The 21888-nt window shown below is 38.1% G+C and overlaps 2 protein-coding genes and 1 pseudogene across 8 annotated transcripts in view; 2 read left to right on the top strand and 1 right to left on the bottom strand.

Moving 5' to 3' along the window:
- Positions 1–21888, bottom strand: part of kcc (solute carrier family 12 member kcc) — a 479479-nt gene that overhangs the window by 144811 nt on the left and 312780 nt on the right. The gene's annotated exons all lie outside the window — the stretch shown is intronic.
- On the top strand, positions 1757–12779 carry LOC140747922 (uncharacterized). The gene is made up of 10 exons (XM_073080572.1): positions 1757–1832; positions 2290–2458; positions 3300–3555; positions 4191–4478; positions 8007–8169; positions 8696–8864; positions 9815–9885; positions 10990–11149; positions 11539–11791; positions 12483–12779. The coding sequence occupies exons 1-10, from the start codon at positions 1787–1789 to the stop codon at positions 12777–12779; spliced, it is 1872 nt and encodes a 623-aa protein (XP_072936673.1). The 5' UTR covers positions 1757–1786.
- LOC140750653 (trypsin CFT-1-like) lies at positions 14786–16291 on the top strand (annotated as a pseudogene).

Raw genomic sequence — 21888 nt, 5'->3', positions numbered from 1 at the left:
GTAGTGTTTATTTACAAAACAAATACAGGTCTGTGGTTTATTTATTTCAAAATGAATAAGTAAATTAAGATAGGTTCATATTGCTCTCAAAAGTATATTAAGACTACCAATTCACATTTCGCCAATACGAACCTTAACGAACGTAACCTTTCGCATTCGAGACTCGAGTGGGATTGTACTCGTAATTGATTGATAACATAGATGATTCTACTAACAAAATCTTTTGCTTGAGTAAACCTTACTGAATTAGTTACTGGTGGTTACTGGCAAACCCTTTTCGCAACGATTCAATCGGGCGTTTCAGCTTGTGTGGCATTCGGTAATCTTAGAGAGGATTTTTTGATATGGGCCGATATACCAGCGGAATACAAATGATTCCGCTGAGCAAATTGATTTATATTGGCCTGGAAGTCTCCACACAAAGAAAGCAAAATTCTGTTGCGCAACCAGAACAAGATAAAACGTTATATAACGTTTGTTCGGTTTTGAAAAGAAAGCAAGAATTTACATAGTGTCTACGTTGCGAGATCGCGCATTACATTGATTAATTGGAAATTTAACGTAGATAAGTTTGCGTTGCGTTTCATGATAAAATCTTTATCTTCATGATAAAATTAAAATTTAAGAAGAATAATGAATGTATTGCCTGTAAAAATTAATATCGACATTTTTTAATTTTTAGCTTTCTAAGCACCGATCTTTAATGTATTAGTTTTGCTTAGTTTGACTAATTATACATAGAAGAAGTTATAGTTTAGTAGAGAAAAGAATTTTACACAGAAAGCTTTTTACATTAAAGGTACGATGGGATATGTTTCGACCTCACCCCCAGAATTGCCTCACGTACCTAATAAGTGGACGCCTCATTATAAAGATGGATCATAAATAGGTAAAATTTTATTCGCTATATAAGCCATAGTAACTAATTTCCAAGAAATCACTTCCTAATGCTCATTTATGATATACTACTATTAAATCTATGATTATATGGGGTTATCTATAATTCACTTCTATATTATAGGGCAATGACTTGCTATAGATAAAAACCAATTTCATGACAATCGGTTAAACAGCGACATCTAGAGGCGAATTACAACAGAATTAATAGCTATATACTTTTCAAGTTAGTTATTATTATTTATTTAATAAAGTGTAATATTTAATAGTAGTATATCATAAATGAGCATTAGGAAGTGATTTCTTGGAAATTAGTTACTATGGCTTATATAGCGAATAAAATTTTACCTATTTATGATCCATCTTTATAAAGAGGCGTCCACTTATTAGGTACGTGAGGCAATTCTGGGGGTGAGGTCGAAACATATCCCATCGTACCTTTAATGTAAAAAGCTTTCTGTGTAAAATTCTTTTCTCTACTAAAATACCTAAATCCTACATAATCATACCTATATGAAATACGTACAATCTCACGCGATATAATGGACTCTCACGACATCTCACCTAGTGGATAAAAAATTGCAAATGTCACGTCACGTAATTAAGGGACACTGCCAAATAGAATCCTAATAGAAAATGGGGTTTATTACTTTATGAAATAATTAATACATAAGAACCAAGGAAATAATTCCTTTTGGAGCGGACATTTTAAACATAATTATCACACGTATCACATTTCGGGGATTAAGACCGGACTTTTGAGTCTTATCTTAATACTGGTATTAATGAGGATAACATTGACACTGAAGTAATTATATAATTTCTTGAAATTAAGATACCTATACTTTTATCACAACTACCGATCAACGCAGTACCGGAGGACGTGAAAATGCGTGCTTTGATCTTATTAGTAGCTTTAAGCTTAGCAGCAATTGGTAAGTAAAAATCTTACTTAGACTTGTACTAGAAGTAAAAACATGTTATTCTCATAAGATACAATGAAGATACAAAGGTTGTGACATGTGACAAGGTTGGCACATATTTGTTACTGCGGAGGGTAATGTTCGTATGTCAATCTCAATCTTTACTTCACTTTTCATTATTTTTAAACAGTCGTTGTTTTATTATAATAACTAGTTACGATGTATAGTAAAAGCTAAAGGGGAAACGGTCCAACAAGAAGACGAATTTCACATATGTTTAAGTTTAGGAATAAAATCACACATGTATCGCATATTTAATAAAAAAAAATAAGAATGTAAATATTTTATGAATTTCAATTTCATGTAGTATGTCTAAAAATATTATTATAATAATTGATAATTCCTTAGCATTACTATGTATATATTTAAATAGCTTGTACAATAAAATGACACTGTTAATATATTTCAGCTAACGCTGGTCCATCGGGTCGTATCGTCGGCGGCTTCCAGACCGTCATCGAGCAGTACCCATTTAGTGCAGCCCTTCTTAACCTCCAAGCCGGGAATAACTTCAGGCAACGCTGCGGTGGATCCATCATCAACAATAGAGCTATACTCACCGCTGCCCACTGTCTAGAGTGAGTTCTATCTTATATATAAAATTCTCGTGTCACAATGTTAGTTACCGTACTACTCCGAAACGGCTTTACCGATTTTACCAAATTTTATATGCATATTCAGTAGGTCTGAGAATTGGCTACTATCTATTTTTCATGCCCCTAAGTGATAAGGGTATTTCACCCTTAACGTTTTTTATTTATATGGCAACACAACGTTTGCCAGGTCAGCTAGTTGTAATATAGAAGTAGCAAATGAGGACGGATCCATTTTATGTTAAGTGACTAATTTCGCCTATCGCTGACGTCTGTGGTCAACTCCAGATAAGATTAATGTTTTACCTTAGATTGCTAGTTCTGACGACTAAGTCGAAACGCCTCGCTAAACATTGTGATTGTTATATGGGAAATAACTACCTTTCAGCCATCTTGCCAGAGCGCAAAGGCAGACGGTTGTTTAAAATAGGAAAAGAGCTCTCGTTCGAAGCTGGCGATGATTTGGCATCTCTATTGATGTTGAAAATTTCCGTAGGCGACGTTGAGTCATTTCTCAGGTAGCCCGTCTACCTTATTGTTAGGTTTAAGTATATATGGTTTAAATATATACTTTCAGGCACCTATTTATCAGGTACGTAGAGCAATCATGAGAGAATCATGAATCATGAACCAAATCTCACCCAACCTCGCTTGTAAAATGTCTTTCTTTTCAAAATAACTTTCTACTAAAATATTTCTAAATCCCACAGCATCATACGAATATAATAATATATTTTGATCAATTTTTCGTTTAAGTATATAAAAACGACAATTTAATGCTTCAACTTTCAACCAAAAAATTAACAGTTTAGTAATCTAATTCCAGAGGCTCCTCTAACGCCGCCTGGCGCATCCGGGTAGGATCTACGAACGCGCACAGCGGCGGCGTCCTCCATCAGCCCAATCGTATAACGATCCACCCTAATTACCGCCGCGCTACCCTCGACAGCGACATCGCCCTCCTGCGCTCCTCCACTAACTACGTGTTTAATCAGAGGGTTCGACCTGGCTCCATCGCTGGCTCTAACTATAATGTCCCTGACAATACTGGAGTTTGGGCTATAGGCTGGGGCGCTACTGCTGTAAGTTACTTTCAATTTTGTTTTAAGGTTGATAAAGGAACGAGTGTCAAGTCTCTTGCATAGAAACGTCACTGTCTTTCAGAGACTTATCCCATTTGCGGTTGATTAAAAAAATTGCTGAGCTCTGAGAGCTATATATCTATCTGAAGTCGATCAGATCACCAGTAACTTTATGGATTAATTTATAACGCTTTATGTAAGTATTTGCCTTATCAAAGCCATTAAACTGACATATAGCATGCTTAAAACTGGATGCGTGCTACTTCTGAGGAACCCAATTGTTTAGACAAGTGGAATTGTCCACTGTATTCTCAGACTTTTTAGATTTACAATACGAGGCAAGCTTCTTTATAAAATCTTAATTAACTTTTATGCTCCGAAATCTTACCAAGTCTTTATATTTACGAAAGGATTATCGAGCGAAAAAAAGAAACATTTCTACTGCTGTGGTATGGTCTCTTCCTGCTAGGTTTGGTCTCAGACATGATCTACCATGGTGGTTGAAATTACCTACTCAAGATAGTTGAAATGAGCTCTATAAGTACGTAGTAGATACGTAAAAGACACAAAGTAGCAGAAACAGAGTAACTGCATATTACTTCAAAGTTTAATAGTTGTCTTTTACCTAATTTCAGTACATGGGAGTACAAGCTGAGCAACTGCGCCACGTTCAAATCCTAACGATCAATCAATCTTCGTGTAGGAACAGTTACGCTGTGATCCCGCGCACTGTGACCGACAACATGCTGTGTACCGGCTGGACCCAAGGGTTCCGTGGCCAGTGCCATGGTGACTCTGGAAGCCCTGTCATTCATGGCAACGTCATTGTTGGAGTTACCTCCTGGGGCGAGATGTGCGCGCAGCCGCGCTTCCCGTCTGTCAACGTTCGTGTGAACCGCTTCACGTCTTGGATTACTTCTAATGCCTAAAATTTGAAGACCCAATGTTGCGTACTTATTGCATGAATTAAAGGTTTTTTTGTATTTTAATATCGTTTTTCTCCTACCACCATTTAACTCATTAGTATATAATTTTCTGGTATAGTTAGTCTGGAGAATTAGTCGTGGATTAGGCACATTGGAATATTTGATCTATTTCTAGTTACACGTAAACGAAGCTTTGCTCTCTATATGGATTTAGTTTCACCGAAACATTTCTCAGATATATCGAATAGTTTCCAAGTTATAATGATCTTGGAATTGATCCTTGCTACTTGTTTACAAGCAGATGACCAGACTGAACAGGCATTTAATTCCAGAGAATGGAATATATAGGGAAACATGTCACGAATCATTGAGTATTGTAGGATAGCGACTATTTTACTGTTAACCAACGGTCACGCATCACAACCATTCAAAACACAAAATGTCAAATTAGTCACAAATGCCATGCTATTAAATTTGTTCCTTATGTAAGGAAATATATGGTTAACTGATCATAACTTACAACCAGATTATAACAGATGCAAGAGAATAATCATTGCTATCTTATGTAGGCCAGAATAGGAAATAAACTGGTATTTCATGATTTCATGTAGAATATCATGAGTATCTGGGCTATGTATAAAACGATTCTAGCTGTTACCACTGCTAAGTTAGCCATGTTGGGTTCTAGGCATCATTCGAGGCAGTAGTAAAGCAGCTATGAGGCATTTGATACTAGTAACAATCGGAATTGGTTTGCCATTAACCCGTAACATCCTGCACCGATACTCATTAGAACAATGTGCTGAACTCGATCGATGCTCGATTGCTTTGGAGAACATGTATCGGTTGTTATAAGATAAATATTTATTAACTTATAAATCACATTAATAAAATTACAGACTATATCACAATTTAATTATTAGATTTGCATATTACTGCAAGTTGCAAATTTCAGCGTCAGTCGCCATGAAACTGGATGCCCTGGAAGAGATGTGAACGTAGAAGGTGCCAGTGTGTGCTCGCATGTAGCGTTCCACACTAGACACTATCCATTCTTCCAGGGAATAAGAGTTAAACTATCAGACTTCGTACTATCACGACGAAACATTCGGTTCTAATTGAGCTCTTTAGCTTGATAATTCCGACGACTCTTAGTTAAGGACTGAAAGGGATTGTATCTGGTCTTTCTTATATTATATTTGATTTTGTCAGAGGTGCGTTGGTATGTCTTTTTTTTTTTGACGAGGGGGAACCCTTCAAAAGGTACCCGGTGCCGTGGGAGCGACGCAGGGTTATGTGGGATTATTACCGCACTAAAATCCCCCCGGTGGCCGTTCTCGGCGCTGCGTAGAAGGCTCCGGGATCTCCAAGGGAACGCAACCGCAGTCCTCTTGGCGTGTTGCCCGGGCCCCGTCGGGCCCCACCCATGTGAGCTTGACGCTCACCATACCGTCTGGTGCGCGACCCTACAAGCCCCCTTTTAAGTCGCCTTTTACGATAGGCAGGGGATACCGTAGCCCTATTCTGGTCCCGGAACAACAGGAACACTGCGCCGGGGCGTTGGTATCTCTGAGAACTGACTTGGAACGTTTACTAAGTATATATTCGTTATTTAGCTGCCCTGCTGCTGTGGTATGAAAACGAGAGAAAATCGAATAAATACAACTTGTGACTTACGTAACTTTGCGTTTCGGTAAATTGTTATGGATTTCGACTGACTTACATAATCTGAGGCGATCATAACAGTCCCTAAGGGTAGGGTAGCTCTCTTCCGGGACTAGAATAGGGCTACTGTATCCCCTGCCTGTCGTAAGAGGCGACTAAAAGGGGGCTCCCGGGGTTGCGGGCGGCAAGACTGGGAGCTCGAACCGTCCAGTATGCTGCCCCGGGAAGGATGGCGGTATGTGTGGTCGCATACCGTCGTAATCACCAGATGTTGTGGGAGGAGCGAACGCTCCCCTAGGGCAGAGCTCGATTCGGGCATCGCGCTTGGAGGACTCCGGTTGTGTTCCGTTAGAGATCCCGGAGTTCTCCAACAAGCGCCGAGGACGGCCACCGGGGATGTTTTAGTGCGGTAAAAATTCCACATAACCCGACGTCGCTCCCACGTCGTCGGGTACCTTTTGAAGGTTTCCCCCTCGAAAAGAAAGAAAAAAAAGTAAAGGGTAGGGTAGCTGTGATCGACTTCAGATAGAACACCTTTTTCTATAGGAAGTTAGTTACAGAAGTTCAAGTGCGGCAGTGGCCACTTACCATCTGGTGGACTGCATACTCACTTGTTATTTCAATCATATAAAAAGATAATATGCACGACATGTAGCATTTAATCAACTGGACGTAGATAAGTTGACATTTATTTATGGCGGGGATTTTGCTCACTTCAAGATAAAACTGAGCTAAACCTGTGATAATTTTATACAAATTATCAATATTAATTCAATCGTCTCGAAGATTATTTAAAAAAAAATAGTAGGTACTAAAACCGAATGTCCCTGTAGTTCCGGGACTAGAGTAGGACGACGGTAACTCCTGCCTGTCGTAAGAGGCGACTAAAAGGAGGCTTCCGGGGTTGCGGGCGGCAAGATTGGGAGCTCGAGCCATCCAGTAAGCGATCCCGGGAAGGACGGCGGTATGTGTGGTCGCATACCGCCGTGAACACCAGATGGTGCGGGAGGAGCGAGAACTGTTCTCCCAGGGCACAGGGCAGGAAAAAGGTAGATAGGTCGTGCTTTCATGATGATTCATCTAGTTTAGATTCCGTATCACTGATGAAGCAAAGAGCATTCAGTCGACCTGATGGGAAGTGACTTCTGCTACAGTGAAGTGACCACCTCGAATAAGTATGTCTCACTTACCAAAACCTTCAAAGCAGAACACAATAGCGAACGATTAAATCATTAATAAATTTGCAAAATCCAATGTTATATTAACGTTGAAGATCGCAAATAAAAGGAAACGCATCGTGACCAATGTTTGAACCCTTTTGGCTTTAGTTTTGATTCGACTCCGGAAAACCACCACCAGATGTTACAATTGTAGAGAGATGACAATATACAATAGTTAAATTCAGAAGTGCTTAATTTTATAGATCATTAATAATTTGTGCCTAACAAAAGGGAGACAAACTTATTGGAATGCCTCAGGCCTCGGCATTCCAAATCTGCAACGCATTTGAAGGCGAACTCGGGTAGGAATCTGATCTTATCTGGGTAACATCAGGATTGCGTTCTTCTTTGCTACTTCTATATTCTGTGTAAAAAGCTCTTCCGATCCATTTTTAATAATAGGATCGAAGTATACTGTGCCGTGATAATATTACCTACTAAATACAGTCGCGTCAGAATCTTTGTTGACGTAACTTCATTGATTATAATTATTTGTATATAGTAAATATGTGAATTTTTATTCGTTTATTCCTAAATATTACTTCTTCAATGAAGTATGTTATGTCGTGCTAAGCTAATTAAAACTATCTTGAGATATAAAAAAATATCGTTAATAATCAATGCTTCTTTCATATTATAGAATGGTATCGGTATTTACCGATCCCGTGTTGGCTCCACTTGGGCTCACAGCGGCGGCTCGGTGCACAACACCGTCAGGATCGCAAACCAACCCAATTGGAACCCATGTACCTTAGATAATGATATTACTTTACTACAAGTTGCCTCAGTTTTCCCTCTAGGAGGTAATGTGAGAGCGGCTGGCATCGCCGGGTCTAACTACAATCTTGCTGATAACCAGGCTGTGCGGGCTATTGGATGGGGACTCACGTCTGTAAGTATTTTTTTAATTTAAACTATATTACAGACTAATCTCTACTAGTTTCAATCTTCATACTAGAATATTTGTAACACACCTGTGTAAAAAAGAGTTCTATTACGTTCTAAACATTGCCAAAGTATTCTTTTATTTTATTTATAAATAAAACGGCAGCAGTAAATACGTGTAGTTTATCTGTTGGTTAAATGTAAAAGCACTTACATTCAAGTTCCAAAGACATCTGCAGTAAACACCAAGCAGTTTTGAGTTTTATCTGAGGCCGGTCAAAACGTGTTCCTGAGTTACTCGTATACTTGGGATGCTCTGTATACTTGGGTATCTGAAGACAGTTGACAGCATTGCTTAACACTGCTGTATTAAAGTAGAAATTATTTACGCCGCCGACTTTCGAATTCATAATTGGCTAAAGTATACTTTCTTTTTAATTTAAGTTCGGCGGGTCACCGTCACCATCAGAGCAGCTCCGTCAAGTGCAAGTATGGACAGTGAACCAGATCACGTGCAGAACCCGTTATCAGGGGGTTGTGCGCCGGCTGGCTGGACGTGGGCGGCCGTGACGCCTGCTCCAGGGACTCTGGTGGACCTCTCATTCACAACAACGTGATCGTGGGTGTCGTCTCCTTCGGCAACAATTGCGCTTTGCCCCGCTACCCAGGAAACTACGCACGCGTCTCCAGACATACTTCATGGATCCAAGGAAATGCATAAATAAAATTAATAAAGAGATACTATTCTTAAATGATGTTTAATTTAATTTCTTATAATAAACAGTTTGCGGCATATAAGTAATTAGTTTAACATAGGTACATTGTCTAATATCTGGCTAGTTAGGCAAGTCAATTAATTCAGGCCGATTATCGGCGACAGATATAATCCATGGCCTATATGGATTTGCGGCCTTTTGTTGTCAGGTGTATCGTATAATAAATAACGTGGGACGTACTTTTACTATTTGATCAGCGAGATCTTGTTTAAAAATTAAATGATTACAAGCGGCGAAATTGATATAAAATTACAAATTTAGCTTAATCAGTACGGAAACTGTAAATGCAATATGAGCGATTTCAGTATTATGTACTTACCAAAACAACGTTTATTCAAATTATTTTTAGGGTTCCGTACACAAAGGGTAAAAACGGAACCCTATTACTAAGACTTCGATGTTTGTCCGTCTGTCCGTCTGTCCGCCTCTCACAGGAACTATATCCGTAGAACCGTAATAGATAGACATATGATTTTTTTACAGAGGATGCATAACGGTGGCCGCTATAGCAACCAATACTAAAAATAAAATAAAGTTGAATATTAAAGGGGGTCTCCATACAACACACAAGTGTAACAATTGATCAACAACAACAAAACAAGTGTAATAATTGATCACTTTGGTTTTAATTGGTCACTATGAATAATTACTTTATTGAAATAATCCGAAGTTTAGGAACTCAATCATAATGACTGACATGTGATTAAGATATCATATGATAAAATGAGGTGACTTAATTATGTCAAAAAAATTATCTATATAAATAGCACATTCCACTATACGTTAGCATTTCCAAAATATTTTCAAACATGCACAGAGTAACGGTGTTATTTCTTCTTGGGCTTTCGGCTGTCATAGGTAAGAAAGAGAATTTAAAATAAAAGTTATTTTAGTAGTAAACTCACTTAAGTTAATTGATTCTCTTTAGATGTTTAGTTTTGATAGGGACGTCGCGGTTGCATGATCATCCATGCATTGGATTCTTTTTTATATAATAGAAGTGAATGGAAGAAGTTCTTTATATAGTAGAATTTAAAGGTAGAACCCTTTGTGGTTCGACTCCGGCGGCACCACCGCCACACCCATTTCTACTTAATAACAACAGTGTTTGGCGCTGTTGTGTTCCGGTTTGAAGGGTGTGTTAAGGGAGACAGACTTTTTCGAGGCGTTCCAGCTAGTCCTCACGGGTAGCGGCGCATCTGTGGCCGACTTCAGTTAGGAATATCTAATCCTACCTGGGGTTGATTACAGATGTCAAAATGTATTTTTGCACGCCAAATATGGCAAATGTGAGAAACTCTCTAACTCTGTACAACCTACTAACCACATTTATGCAAATAAATAATTATGACTTATGACTTATTATGATTATGTCCATGGGCGGCAGTAGCCATTTACCATCAGGTGGACTGCATGCGCGTCTGCTACTCCTATATTATAAAAAAATAGAAGTAGCAATCAGCATGCCATCCACTTAATGATAAGTGGCTACTAGCACTTATGGAAATCGGTAATCAACTCCAGTTAAGGTAAGAGCCCTGCATGAGGTCCATTACATATACAGTCTATCCCTGAGAAGTAAGATGGACCACCTCCCATCTCTCCCTACAACCTTCAAGATGGAGTACAGTAGCGTTGCAGTTGGTAAGCAGAAATATATATGGCTGTGGTATCTACGGAGTCGAACCAAAAAGGGTTTAAGGGGCCAAAATCTGAAAATATCTGGGGCTGCCTACAAATGTCTATAGACAGCAGTAGCCACTTATCATCATGATAACTGCATTCTTGTTTGCTACTTTTATATTGTAAAAATGCGTAGTAGACTACAATTTTTCTTTAATTTTTAAGTTATAAGTAGGTAAAATCCTTTCCCGTTTCACTCTAGACACTACAATCACACTCATTTCTGTCTAGTAATAGCATCGAAGTTAACCTTATTGTATGACAATATAATTTTTTCAGCTGCCTCAGAGGAGAGAATCGTCGGTGGTTCAGTTACGACCATCGACAGATACCCTTTCGCGGTGGCCATTCTACGAATTATGAACAACAACTGGATTCAAAACTGTGGCGGTACCATCATTAACAACAGATCTGTTCTGTCTGCTGCCCACTGCTTCTCGTAAGTTGATTAAAATCCATTAACAATGTGAGATATTTTTAGCGATTTTTCAACTTATCCCCCTCAGGTGAGATTTCGTGAGATTTGGCTCAACATCCACTACGTAATCTCGACCCCGGGAACAGAGACCCTTTAAATGCCTCATGTAATTAGTTGATGCTACCTAGGTTATTATCTATTCGTAAATACGTTTGTGGTGTTTTTAATTGCCTGGTACCTAAAATTACTTCATTAAAATATTTTGTATTATCTTGAGGTATCGCTAGAATAATCAAGATATCACAATTATAAAGAACTGTTAAGACTCACACCCAGAGTGAAGTTCAATGGCCAAGGTGCTGAATTTTATAGACCATTAATTATAATTGTGTTTTTTTTTCGCATTTTAGCGGTAATGCCGGTAATTTCCGATCCCGTGTTGGCTCCACTTGGGCTCACAGCGGCGGATCGGTGCACAACACCGCCAGGATCGCAAACCACCCCAACTATAACCCTCGTACCTTAGATAATGATATTAGTGTGATACGAGTTGCCTCAGTTTTCGCTTTAGGAGGTAATGTTAGAGCGGGAAGCATCGCTGGTTCTAACTACAATCTTGCTGATAACCAGGCTGTGTGGGCAATTGGATGGGGACTCACATCTGTAAGTATTTACCAATATTATATTGTAATACTGACTAATTCTCTATACCTCATTTCAATGGTCATAATAGAATATGATGACATTCACATTATTACATCAAAAAAAAGTGTTCCATACTTTCTAAACATTAAAAATATTATATTTATTTTATTTATAAGTAAGTGCATGAAATGGAGGCAGTAAATGCATCTAGTCTGGTAGGTATTTGACGAAATGTAACTGCTGTTCATATACATCTGTAGCCAAAATCAAGCAGGTTTGAGGTTTTATTCGAAATCAGCCACAGATATCTAATTGTCTCTGAGGTTTAGTTCGAACCATAGATAGATTATACTAGCTTACCCAGCAAAATTTGTACCGCCTCAAAATCTATATATGAAATATATTTCATATAAAATATAGCCTTTGTTACTTGTGGATAATGTAGCTTTCGAATGGTGTAAGATTTTTTTTTAAATCGGTCCAGTAGTTTTTGAGCCTATTCATTACAAACAAACTTACATACTTTATAATATTAGTGTAGACTAATAACGTACGTCAGTAGGGTAATATATCTATGATTCGAACAGCCCGTATGCGCCCAAATGTCTAAAGCCAGGTCACAGTATTGTAACGTTGTTGTAGTTAGGTAGAAATAAGTCTACGTCATTGGGTCTCGAATGGATTCCTATAACTACGCTTTGGTTTTAAGTTCGGCGGGGCACCATCAGAGCAGCTTCGTCAAGTGCAAATTTGGACAGTGAACCAGAACACGTGCAGAACCCGTTATACGAGTGCAGGATTTACAATTACCGACAACATGCTGTGCGCCGGATGGCTGGACGTCGGCGGCCGTGACACCTGCTCCAGGGACTCTGGTGGACCCCTCATTCACAACAATGTGATCGTGGGCGTCGTCTCCTTCGGCAACAGGTGCGCTTTGCCGCGCTACCCGGGAGTCTACGCACGAGTTTCCAGATACACTTCATGGATTCAAGGAAATGCATAAAGTAGAAATATTAAAGCAATATTTTTTAATTGTATATTTTTATTTCTTGTTTTAAAAAGTATTCAGTATATAAATTATTTCTCTTATTAAAGTATGTACATTTTATGTACATACTTTAATAAGATAAATAATGTCTGTCATAATCACTGTCAAAATTAACAAGAAACTAAAACTTTAACAAACTCAACAAAAAACGAAAACTTTAACAAATATACACAATTTAACAAACGTGTTATGTAAACGAGAAAACATTCGAGTTCCATCACAATCACGAAAATGAATAATATCAGTTACGAAACTTAAAAATGACAGCACAAAAAATGTTTTGGATTCCGATTGTGTTACCATTATCATATTTTAATTTTCTACCATAAACTTTGTTTTTTATTATTATTACTATATGTATCAAAATTGAGGTGATATAAATATTAGAAAATGTGAATAAATCTTAATTTATTTAGATTATTATTTTATTACTTTAATATGGACAAAAATAAGAAACTACCATTTCAAACGTATTTTGTTGATAGGTCAACACCTTTGTTTACATTTTGGACACCTAATTATGAGATCAGAAACTAGAGTGTAAGCCTATATTTACAACTGTCAATTCATATTGAAGATTTTTGTAGCATTTATTTTCGTCTATTGGCACAAGTAGATTTCTCAGTTGAAATTTATTTAAATGTACAAAAAATATTTAGTATTACATTTTCGCCAAAGAAATGTGACTTCTGACATACATTGATACATATGCTATAAATTTATAGTATTACAAAATTAAATCAATAAATGGAGTCTATAGCTTATAATGACGTCATCAGCTGTAAGTTATAGGCCTTATTAGACCACCCAATTTTGAGGGACCCTAACCCTAACTAAGAGTGGTGTAATAAGACTTAGGGAGTTAGTGTCCCTATTTAGGGCGATCGGATCATCCCGATCTGCCTAGCTCCCTAACTAGGGTACACGCCCACCCTGGATGCAGGGCCCTTCATATCGGGTTGTGTAATAAGCGTTTATGCTGTGAGTGATTGAAGCAAAGTTGGGATACTGCGTGTGACAAATGATAATTTTCCCATACATTTTGTACAGATAAGTGTCAAGATAAAACTCAAAAATCAAATAGTGTTAGTACATTAGATATTATTGTTAACAGGTTAACATACTATATATTGTTTCCGAAGCGGCACGAGCTGTATTTTAGCTAAATAATATTATCCATGTATGTTATTTTCATAAATTAAAGAGTATCAATAATACCATCTATATCTATGTTCTATAGTAACAGGTATCCTTAAAAAGGAATCTTAAATGAAACCGAACATAATACTTGTGAAACGACAGTGTTAATATTTATCTATTAAAAATCTACATGTTTATAGGTAAATATAAAAAATAATCTGAGTTTAAGGTATTTAACATGAATGATTGCCGCAAGATTAAGATATAACACGATAAATTGTGGGACTTGACACAATTACCGTTGAGCTGAATTATCTATGTAGGTATAAATAACACACTTCCAGTCTATAACGTCACATTTCCTTAACTTTTTCAAAGATGCACACCGTAAAGGGTCTATTGCTTCTTGGGCTTTCGGCTTTCATAGGTATGAAAGGGGAAATGAAAATAAAATTTAATTTGATACTTCAGTACTTATTTTGCAATAAATTAATAATTGTGTGCGATAACTTAACATCTAAGTTCCCGCCATTATTTAATTTAAGTAGTTTGTTAACAAATGTTTGTGACTTTATGTTTTGAATCATTTCATAAAATGGTTTTCTTGGATTTTCTTGCTCGACTTAAAATTTAAGTAAAAAATTGTAGAGAAGTTGTATGCAACCAGGTCGTGTAAATTATGAAGAATAAATATAACCCTTGGACAATGGCGGGATCCATTTTCAATTTTTTTTTTTCAAAAACATACTGGTATACATGGGGCTTAAAATTAATATATTTCCCAATACATTACTCGTATGTACCAGTAATATCTTTTCGGTATGTAACATAATTATTTTATTTTATTACTTTTACACATTACAGCCGCATCGCCACCAGAGCAAAGGATTGTCGGCGGTTCAGTTACCACCATCGACAGATATCCTTTCGGAGTGGCCATTTTAGTAAATATAAATAACAACTGGATTCAAAGTTGTGGTGGTACAATCATTAACAACAGATCAGTTCTGTCAGCTGCTCACTGTTTCTCGTAAGTTACTAAATAACATTTATTTGCTCTAAATAACATGAATGTTCATACAACTATTATTTAATTAAAATAATCCAGGCATCAGTATATTAGTTTTCGCATTTTGTTCAAGTAGCAGCTTGCAGTCTTCTTCACAAACTGGTCATTGTCATCTCATGAATATTTACCACCGTTCAGGGAAATTCAGAACTGCTTCATGCCTGTGCCTGGTCGAATCATAATGGTTCAACTAGCTTTTATTTAGCAAATGTAGACAGGATACCTTGAGCGAAAATCACTCGCTCTGGTAGTGATCTTTGTAGACCTCAATCTAATTAAGTTTATTTTTCATTTTAGAGGTGGCATTACTTCATTCAGATCCCGTGTTGGCTCCACTTGGGCTCACAGCGGCGGGTCGGTGCACAACACCGCTAGTATAGCAAACCACCCTAGTTGGAAACCCAAAACTTTAGACAATGATATTTCTGTACTACGTGTCGCTACAGTTTTCTCTTTCGGCACTAATGTGAGAGCGGCCAGCATCGCCGGGTCTAACTACAATCTTGCTGATAACCAGGCTGTGTGGGTTATTGGATGGGGACTCACTTCTGTATGTATTTTCATCTAACGTTTTGTAACAGACTAAGTCCCTCCCATATAATTATTATATAGGCCCTAGAATGTGAAAGCCAAAAAGAGAGGTCAGACATCTTTTAAGGATATGATGTTTTTGTTTGCAAAATAGAAGTAGCGTTGATGAATTTGAGATCGATCCAATAGTAAATGATCATTGCCGTCCATAGATATTTGTAGTCACTACCAAGTAGGATTGATGTTTTGCGAAGTCAGCCACAAACGCAGTGGTACTTCTTAGAAATTAAGGTACTCCGAGTAAATGTACCAAACGTCAGCAATCTTCTCAAATTAAACCATAGCAGAGTTAAACATTCTTTTGATGTACAAATAGGGCCACATCATTGATCTACGCAGATTATACTTTATTTAAATGTATTTTCGTAAGTTTGGCGGCTCACCGTCGGAGCAGCTCCGTCAAGTGCAAGTTTGGACGGTGAACCAGAACACGTGCAGTACTCGTTATCAGTCGACCGGATTCTCTATTACTAACAACATGTTGTGCGCCGGCTGGCTGGATGTGGGCGGCCGTGACGCCTGCTCCAGGGACTCTGGCGGACCTCTCATCCACAACAACGTGATCGTGGGTGTCGTCTCCTTCGGCAACAATTGCGCTTTGCCGCGCTACCCGGGAGTCTACGCGCGCGTCTCCAGATATACTTCGTGGATTCAAGGAAATGCATAGAGAGAAATTATTAAAATAATTTGTTTACACTGAATTGATTAAAGGATTGAGATTTTAAAATAACTTTTAATAATACTAACTACTAATTTTTAATTCCTATCTTGTATCTATTGCAGTGTGTAGATTTTTTAGAAACAAAAGTAGTAAGTAGTAGTTAACGAATATAAGTAAGTGTGGTAGAACTTTTTGTAGTTCAACTTCGGAAGTTCTACCAATGTGCAATTTTGCTTAATAACAGCAGTGTTTAGAGCTGCTGGCCTAGTTTTAAGCATGCGGCTATCTATTCTGCCTAACCACACCCTCTGAACTCAAACACATTGTAATAACAAAAAAAACATTGAATACTACTGTAATTAGGGAGATACATGTGTGGCGGTGGCCAGTGGTCACCTGATTCAAAGTAGATAGTATACCATTCTTGAAAAATCTCATGAAAGTTATTTTTTACACATATTTACATCAAATCTATTAAGGCGTCTCTTATCTCATTATAGTCTATTCCTGGATATAGTCCTCCCATAGAAAAGGAGGTTTTACAAAAGCTTTTTGAAATGAAGGTGTTTGTTATTGGTACATACTTATGAATAATTTAGTAGGGAGACAGTGTTTATCTTATGTGACCCTGATCATTTTCTAAGACATGCACGGGATTAGAGAAATTCATGACACCACACGGAATAAAACAAAAGTCTGATTAGGTCTAATAATTTATTAACGTAAGCATCTTATCATGTCAAACAAGCCATCATGGGAACGAAATGTAAAAGAATTGAAAATATGCACTTGAATATAATCATTTGATGAAAGAAGTGAACAGACGGGATTATAGGTCTTTTCCTGTCACGCTGATCTAGACGTGCTATGTGTCGCACCCGCACAGGCTTCGATTGAATATATACGCGTGATATAACTCGCAGCAAACTCTTTGAAACCCATATATATGAAACTATTTGCACTATTTGTTGTAAGCATGCGATCCTGATCCTGACGTTGGTATGCTTGCGTGATAGGAAAAAGTATGTAAGAAATAGTACATTACGATACGAGGACGAAAAATTTTTTTCTGACAAGTGTGAGTTTGCAGGCCGAGCCGCAGGCGAGGACTGCAATCACACGAGTCAGAAAAACATTTTTCGTCCGCGTGTTGTATAAAATTTTATATTACGGGGTCGGAAATGGGGGTTTTGCGCACGCGAAGCGTGCGTAAAACGTCAATTTACGCACGCCGTGATATAAAGTAATATTTGTAATATATATCTAATTTTATCTTATTTAATAAATTTTGTGTACTTCATTGTTGATTATCTATGTGTTCGGGCATTATATAGAAACTACAAATCGAGTTTGATAAACGTTTTTGTACATAATAACATGAATTACTGTACTTCAATTGGTATATTAATTCTATCTGGTATAATTACACCAATTATATTTTGATTGATATTGATTGAGATTGAAATATTGCTGATATGATAACGGAGGTTGGAGTTAAGAAAATAACTGTTTTGTGTAGAGTGGAGTTATGATATGACACGAAAGAAAGTGAACAGACTTATAACTTTTGTAATATATAACCAACAACAACAAAGAAATATGAATGTCATTCCTCACATATAATGGGATGAAGAAGTAAAAAACCTTTACAAAGTACTAGGCACTCCGGTGTAGGAAGCAAACAAACAAATATATAAGCTACTCGTACATCGGTAATCCACTCATATCAGTTTTATAGCGTAAATCTATCTAAATACATAGATAATACATTACTAGAAAGATTAATCACTGATAATACCTATTTGGAAAAACCATAAGCTTCTAATCTTAGTTCTTAATAAAATGCGAGTAACCAATGACGTCAGTTTGTTGATTGACCTTTCGTACAGTCAGCATCAAAACTCGATGACCAAATCAAGATTTCGAATACTTATAAATAGCATGTAAAGACTCTCAACAAAAGAAGTATAAAAATAATGAAAATTGTATAAAATGTCAAAAGTAGCTAAACATTGTTATGCCCAAACACATATGGACCCGTCATCTACTTTTAGTGCTTACTGTACACGTATATTTCTCAACTGAGATTTTCATAAGTTGGTGGAAAATCCCAAATACGGTAAAATGAACGTTCAGGCCCAGAACTGGAAATCACAATCATTTCGATATCTGCTTGGCGTACAATTGAACGCTCTAGTTTGAAAATCGATGGTATCTAATCTTGACTATGGTATATATAATCCAGCTAAGCTAAGCTCGTATTGCTATTGTGTTGTCGTAAAAAATGTTCTCTTTAACCGCGCTTATGTCTAGCGAATCTAGTCAAAGATTGAACGTGAAACTTTCACGACCCTGAATGTAACTATAGGATCGCTTAGGATGCAGGCCGCTGAACACACATTTTTTTATATAATATAGGAGTAGCAGACGAGCATGCAGTCTACCTGTTGGTAAGTAGCTACTGCCGCCTATGTACATCTGTAATCAACCCCAGATAGGATTAGATATTCCTATCTTAGGTCGGTTACAGATGCGCCGTTACCCCTGAGGGCTAAGCTGGAACGCCTCGAAAAATTACCACCTTATCACAAATATCTACAAGTACATGAAATTTGTCTTTAGTACATGATCAATCCATTAAATTAATAAAATTTATAAAGCAGAAATGCTTCTGTATTTATAACAGTCATCATCTGTAAATAATTATCAAGTTTTTAATACAATAAAAATATTATCATATGATATCAACGGTTTCGCGAAGTGATAAAGTGAATCATTACTTCACTGGTTATTAATTTCAACAACAAAGTGGCAAGTATAGGGTCAACATCAACCAATTACCCTATACCCTATTTTAGACTAGGGGCCTGTTCCCGTCGCGCGGTTTCCCGCACGCGAGTCCCACCCACAAGCATGCCACATGCATCATATCGTTAATACATATTTAACTTGAACTTGAAGGTGGTAGAACCCTTTTTGGTTCGACTCCGGCGGCACCACCACCGCACCTATTTCTTCCTAATAACAGCAGTGTTAGGCGCTGTTGGGTTCCGGTTTGAAGGGTGTGGTAAGGGAGTCAGACTTTTCCGAGGCGTTCCAGCTTAGTCCTCAGGGGCAGCGGTGCATCTGTAGCCGACCTCAGGTAGGAATATCTAATCCTATCTGGGGTTGATTTCAGATGTCCATGGGAGGCAGTAGCCACTTACCATCAGGTGGACTGCATGCTCGTCTGCTACTCCGATATTATATAAAAAAATATTTTTCTTTGCATGTGTGCCGCCACATGCACGCTTGTCACTAAGAGCGCAGCGAATTAATTCATGCGTACGGTGAGACATGCATGCTTGCGACAGGAAAGGCCCTTAATATCGAAGAAAATTTGATATGTTTCAGTATATTACTGTTCATGATAATGTTATTTTTTGTCCATGTTTTGACTATTTACATGGATAGTTATTAGAAAGAAGAAGAAAGAAAGAAAGAAAGAAATAACTTTATTACGTATTGTATTAGATTTTGTTATAGTGCGTATTAAGATTACGTCGTCGTCAACCCATTACTGCTCCACCTCTGCGCACGGGTCTCCTCTCATAGTGGTTTAGGTCATAGTTCACCGCGCTGGCCACGTGAAAATTGGTACTATTCATGCAACATGGAACCTACCATCCAGATGATATACTGTGTTTCAACCACCAGCCCTTACTATAATATTAAAATAGCTGCAAACGAACATACAGTCCACCTAATGGTAAGTGGTAAGGGCATCTATGACCAACCCGAGATTAGATTATATTCCTGACTGAGTTTGTCCACAGATAGTTCGCTACTCCTGAAGACTAAGCTGTAATGTCTCGGAAAAGTATGCTTCTCTCACTTCACCCTTTAAAGAGGAACACAATAGCAGAACTAGGTGTGGCGATGGTGCCACCACATATGAATAAAATTGTCCTTACAACTATACACTTTCTGTTGACACAGCCATTGCTAGGGTAGGTTCGGCGTAACTTAAGTTTTGGGAAAAGACAGTTAAAGTAATAACAAAACATCAACTTAGCATGCTCTAATAAAAACTAGTTACGGAATTATTTCAGCCGTCACGCAAATTTGAATCTGCTGTAAATATTTTAAGCAATGCTCATTCGAATAAAATCTTAGTAATCGTATAAGTAATATTGTGTAAAGGGTTTTGGAAAAAAAATAAAACACCTTCTAAATTTTTTCAAACATGAATACAAATGCAAAATTGGTGCTGCAGGGAAGGTTCAAATCCTTAATCCTTATGTATGTTATTTGTTATCATCACCATCATGATGATCAACCCTTTACTATCCCACTGCTTGGCCTAGGTCTCATATCAAGATGAGAAGCAACATTAGGTCTTGATAGTCCATCAAACTAATAAAGTTTTCTTAGAGAAATTAGTAAAAGCATTAATTTAAAACCCTATTTAAACAGGGTAAATTAATCGAATCAAAGGAAAGATACATTGAGGGGTTATACCCCTACAGCTGGGCCGATAGCTTATTGTCATCTATGAAAAAAACATACACGGATGCCACTAGCACCTATAAACTCCTTGGTATTTTTTCCTGTCGTACAAATTTATCACCGCACTTGCGTGCAACACACGCACTATACTATCAGTACCCTTACCGTGAGTTTTTTTTTTATTTTTTTTTATATTTATACCTAAACGATGAGGCAGACGGGCTACCTGATGGGAAGTAGTCACCGTCGCCTATGGACATTTGCAACACCAGAGGAGTCGCCAATGCATCGCCGGCTGTGGAGGAGAGCTCTTTTTACACCTTTTTTGAAGAGCCCCATGTCATAGCGCTCCGGGAATACCTCAGAAGGAAGTTCATTCCACATCTTGCACGTCCGTGGTAAGAACGTCCGTGCAAACCGAACCGTGGAGGACCGCCACGAGCCCAGTTTATGTGGATGGAACTTCATCCTTCGGCAAGTGGTGCGATGGAGGAATGGTGACGTAAGTACCAGTTCAAATAGTTCCTCGGAACACTCACCATTGTAAAGCCGGTAGAACACGCAGAGGGAACCTATGTCCCTCCGCAAGCTTAAAGGTTCTAACGGATCGGAGGTCCTGGGGTCGTTGACGATTCGGATCGCGCGTTTCTGCACGGAGTCAAGTGGGTTAAGTTGGTATTGGGGCGCCCCTGCCCAGAGATGGGAGCAGTACTCCATGTGGGGTCTCACTTGTGCCTTATACAACAGAAGGGGTTGCCCCGCAGTGAAGTACCGCTTCGCTCTGTTTAAGACGCCCAACTTTTTTGACACCAACTTGGCCTTAGCGTCCAAATGACCCCGGTACTGCACGTCACACGATATGTCAACTCCCAGGATCCCCAAACTTTTATCAATAGTGAGTGGAATATCTTGGAACCGTGGCGCTATGACGAATGGGGTTTTTTTTAGCGGTAAACGCGCAGACTTGTGTCTTCGTGGGGTTCAACTCAACAAGGTTAAGACGACCCCATGTCGAGAACTCGAGACCTGCTCCAGAGAGTCTTCGATTTCAGACACAAGTCGGATTCTGCTTTCTTCTACGAGAGTCCGAGAGGTGTTTGCACGGCCCGTGTACG

The sequence above is a fragment of the Epargyreus clarus genome, unplaced genomic scaffold (assembly GCF_041222505.1).
Source record: "Epargyreus clarus isolate Ecla_fem2 unplaced genomic scaffold, WU_Ecla_fem_2.2 ptg000003l, whole genome shotgun sequence".
In the NCBI taxonomy this organism is placed as follows: Eukaryota; Metazoa; Arthropoda; class Insecta; order Lepidoptera; family Hesperiidae; genus Epargyreus; species Epargyreus clarus.
The sequence above is the reverse complement of the archived record's forward strand: the minus strand, read 5'-3'. Positions and strand labels throughout refer to the sequence as shown.

Bases quoted from the DNA above. Each gene is read 5' to 3' on its own strand.
- LOC140747922 (XM_073080572.1), top strand. From the start codon at position 1,787: ATGCGTGCTTTGATCTTATTAGTAGCTTTAAGCTTAGCAGCAATTG. The intron at 3,556-4,190 runs GTAAGTTACTTT...ACCTAATTTCAG, and splicing joins TAGGCTGGGGCGCTACTGCT to TACATGGGAGTACAAGCTGA. The intron at 11,150-11,538 runs GTAAGTTGATTA...TTCGCATTTTAG, and splicing joins TCTGCTGCCCACTGCTTCTC to CGGTAATGCCGGTAATTTCC.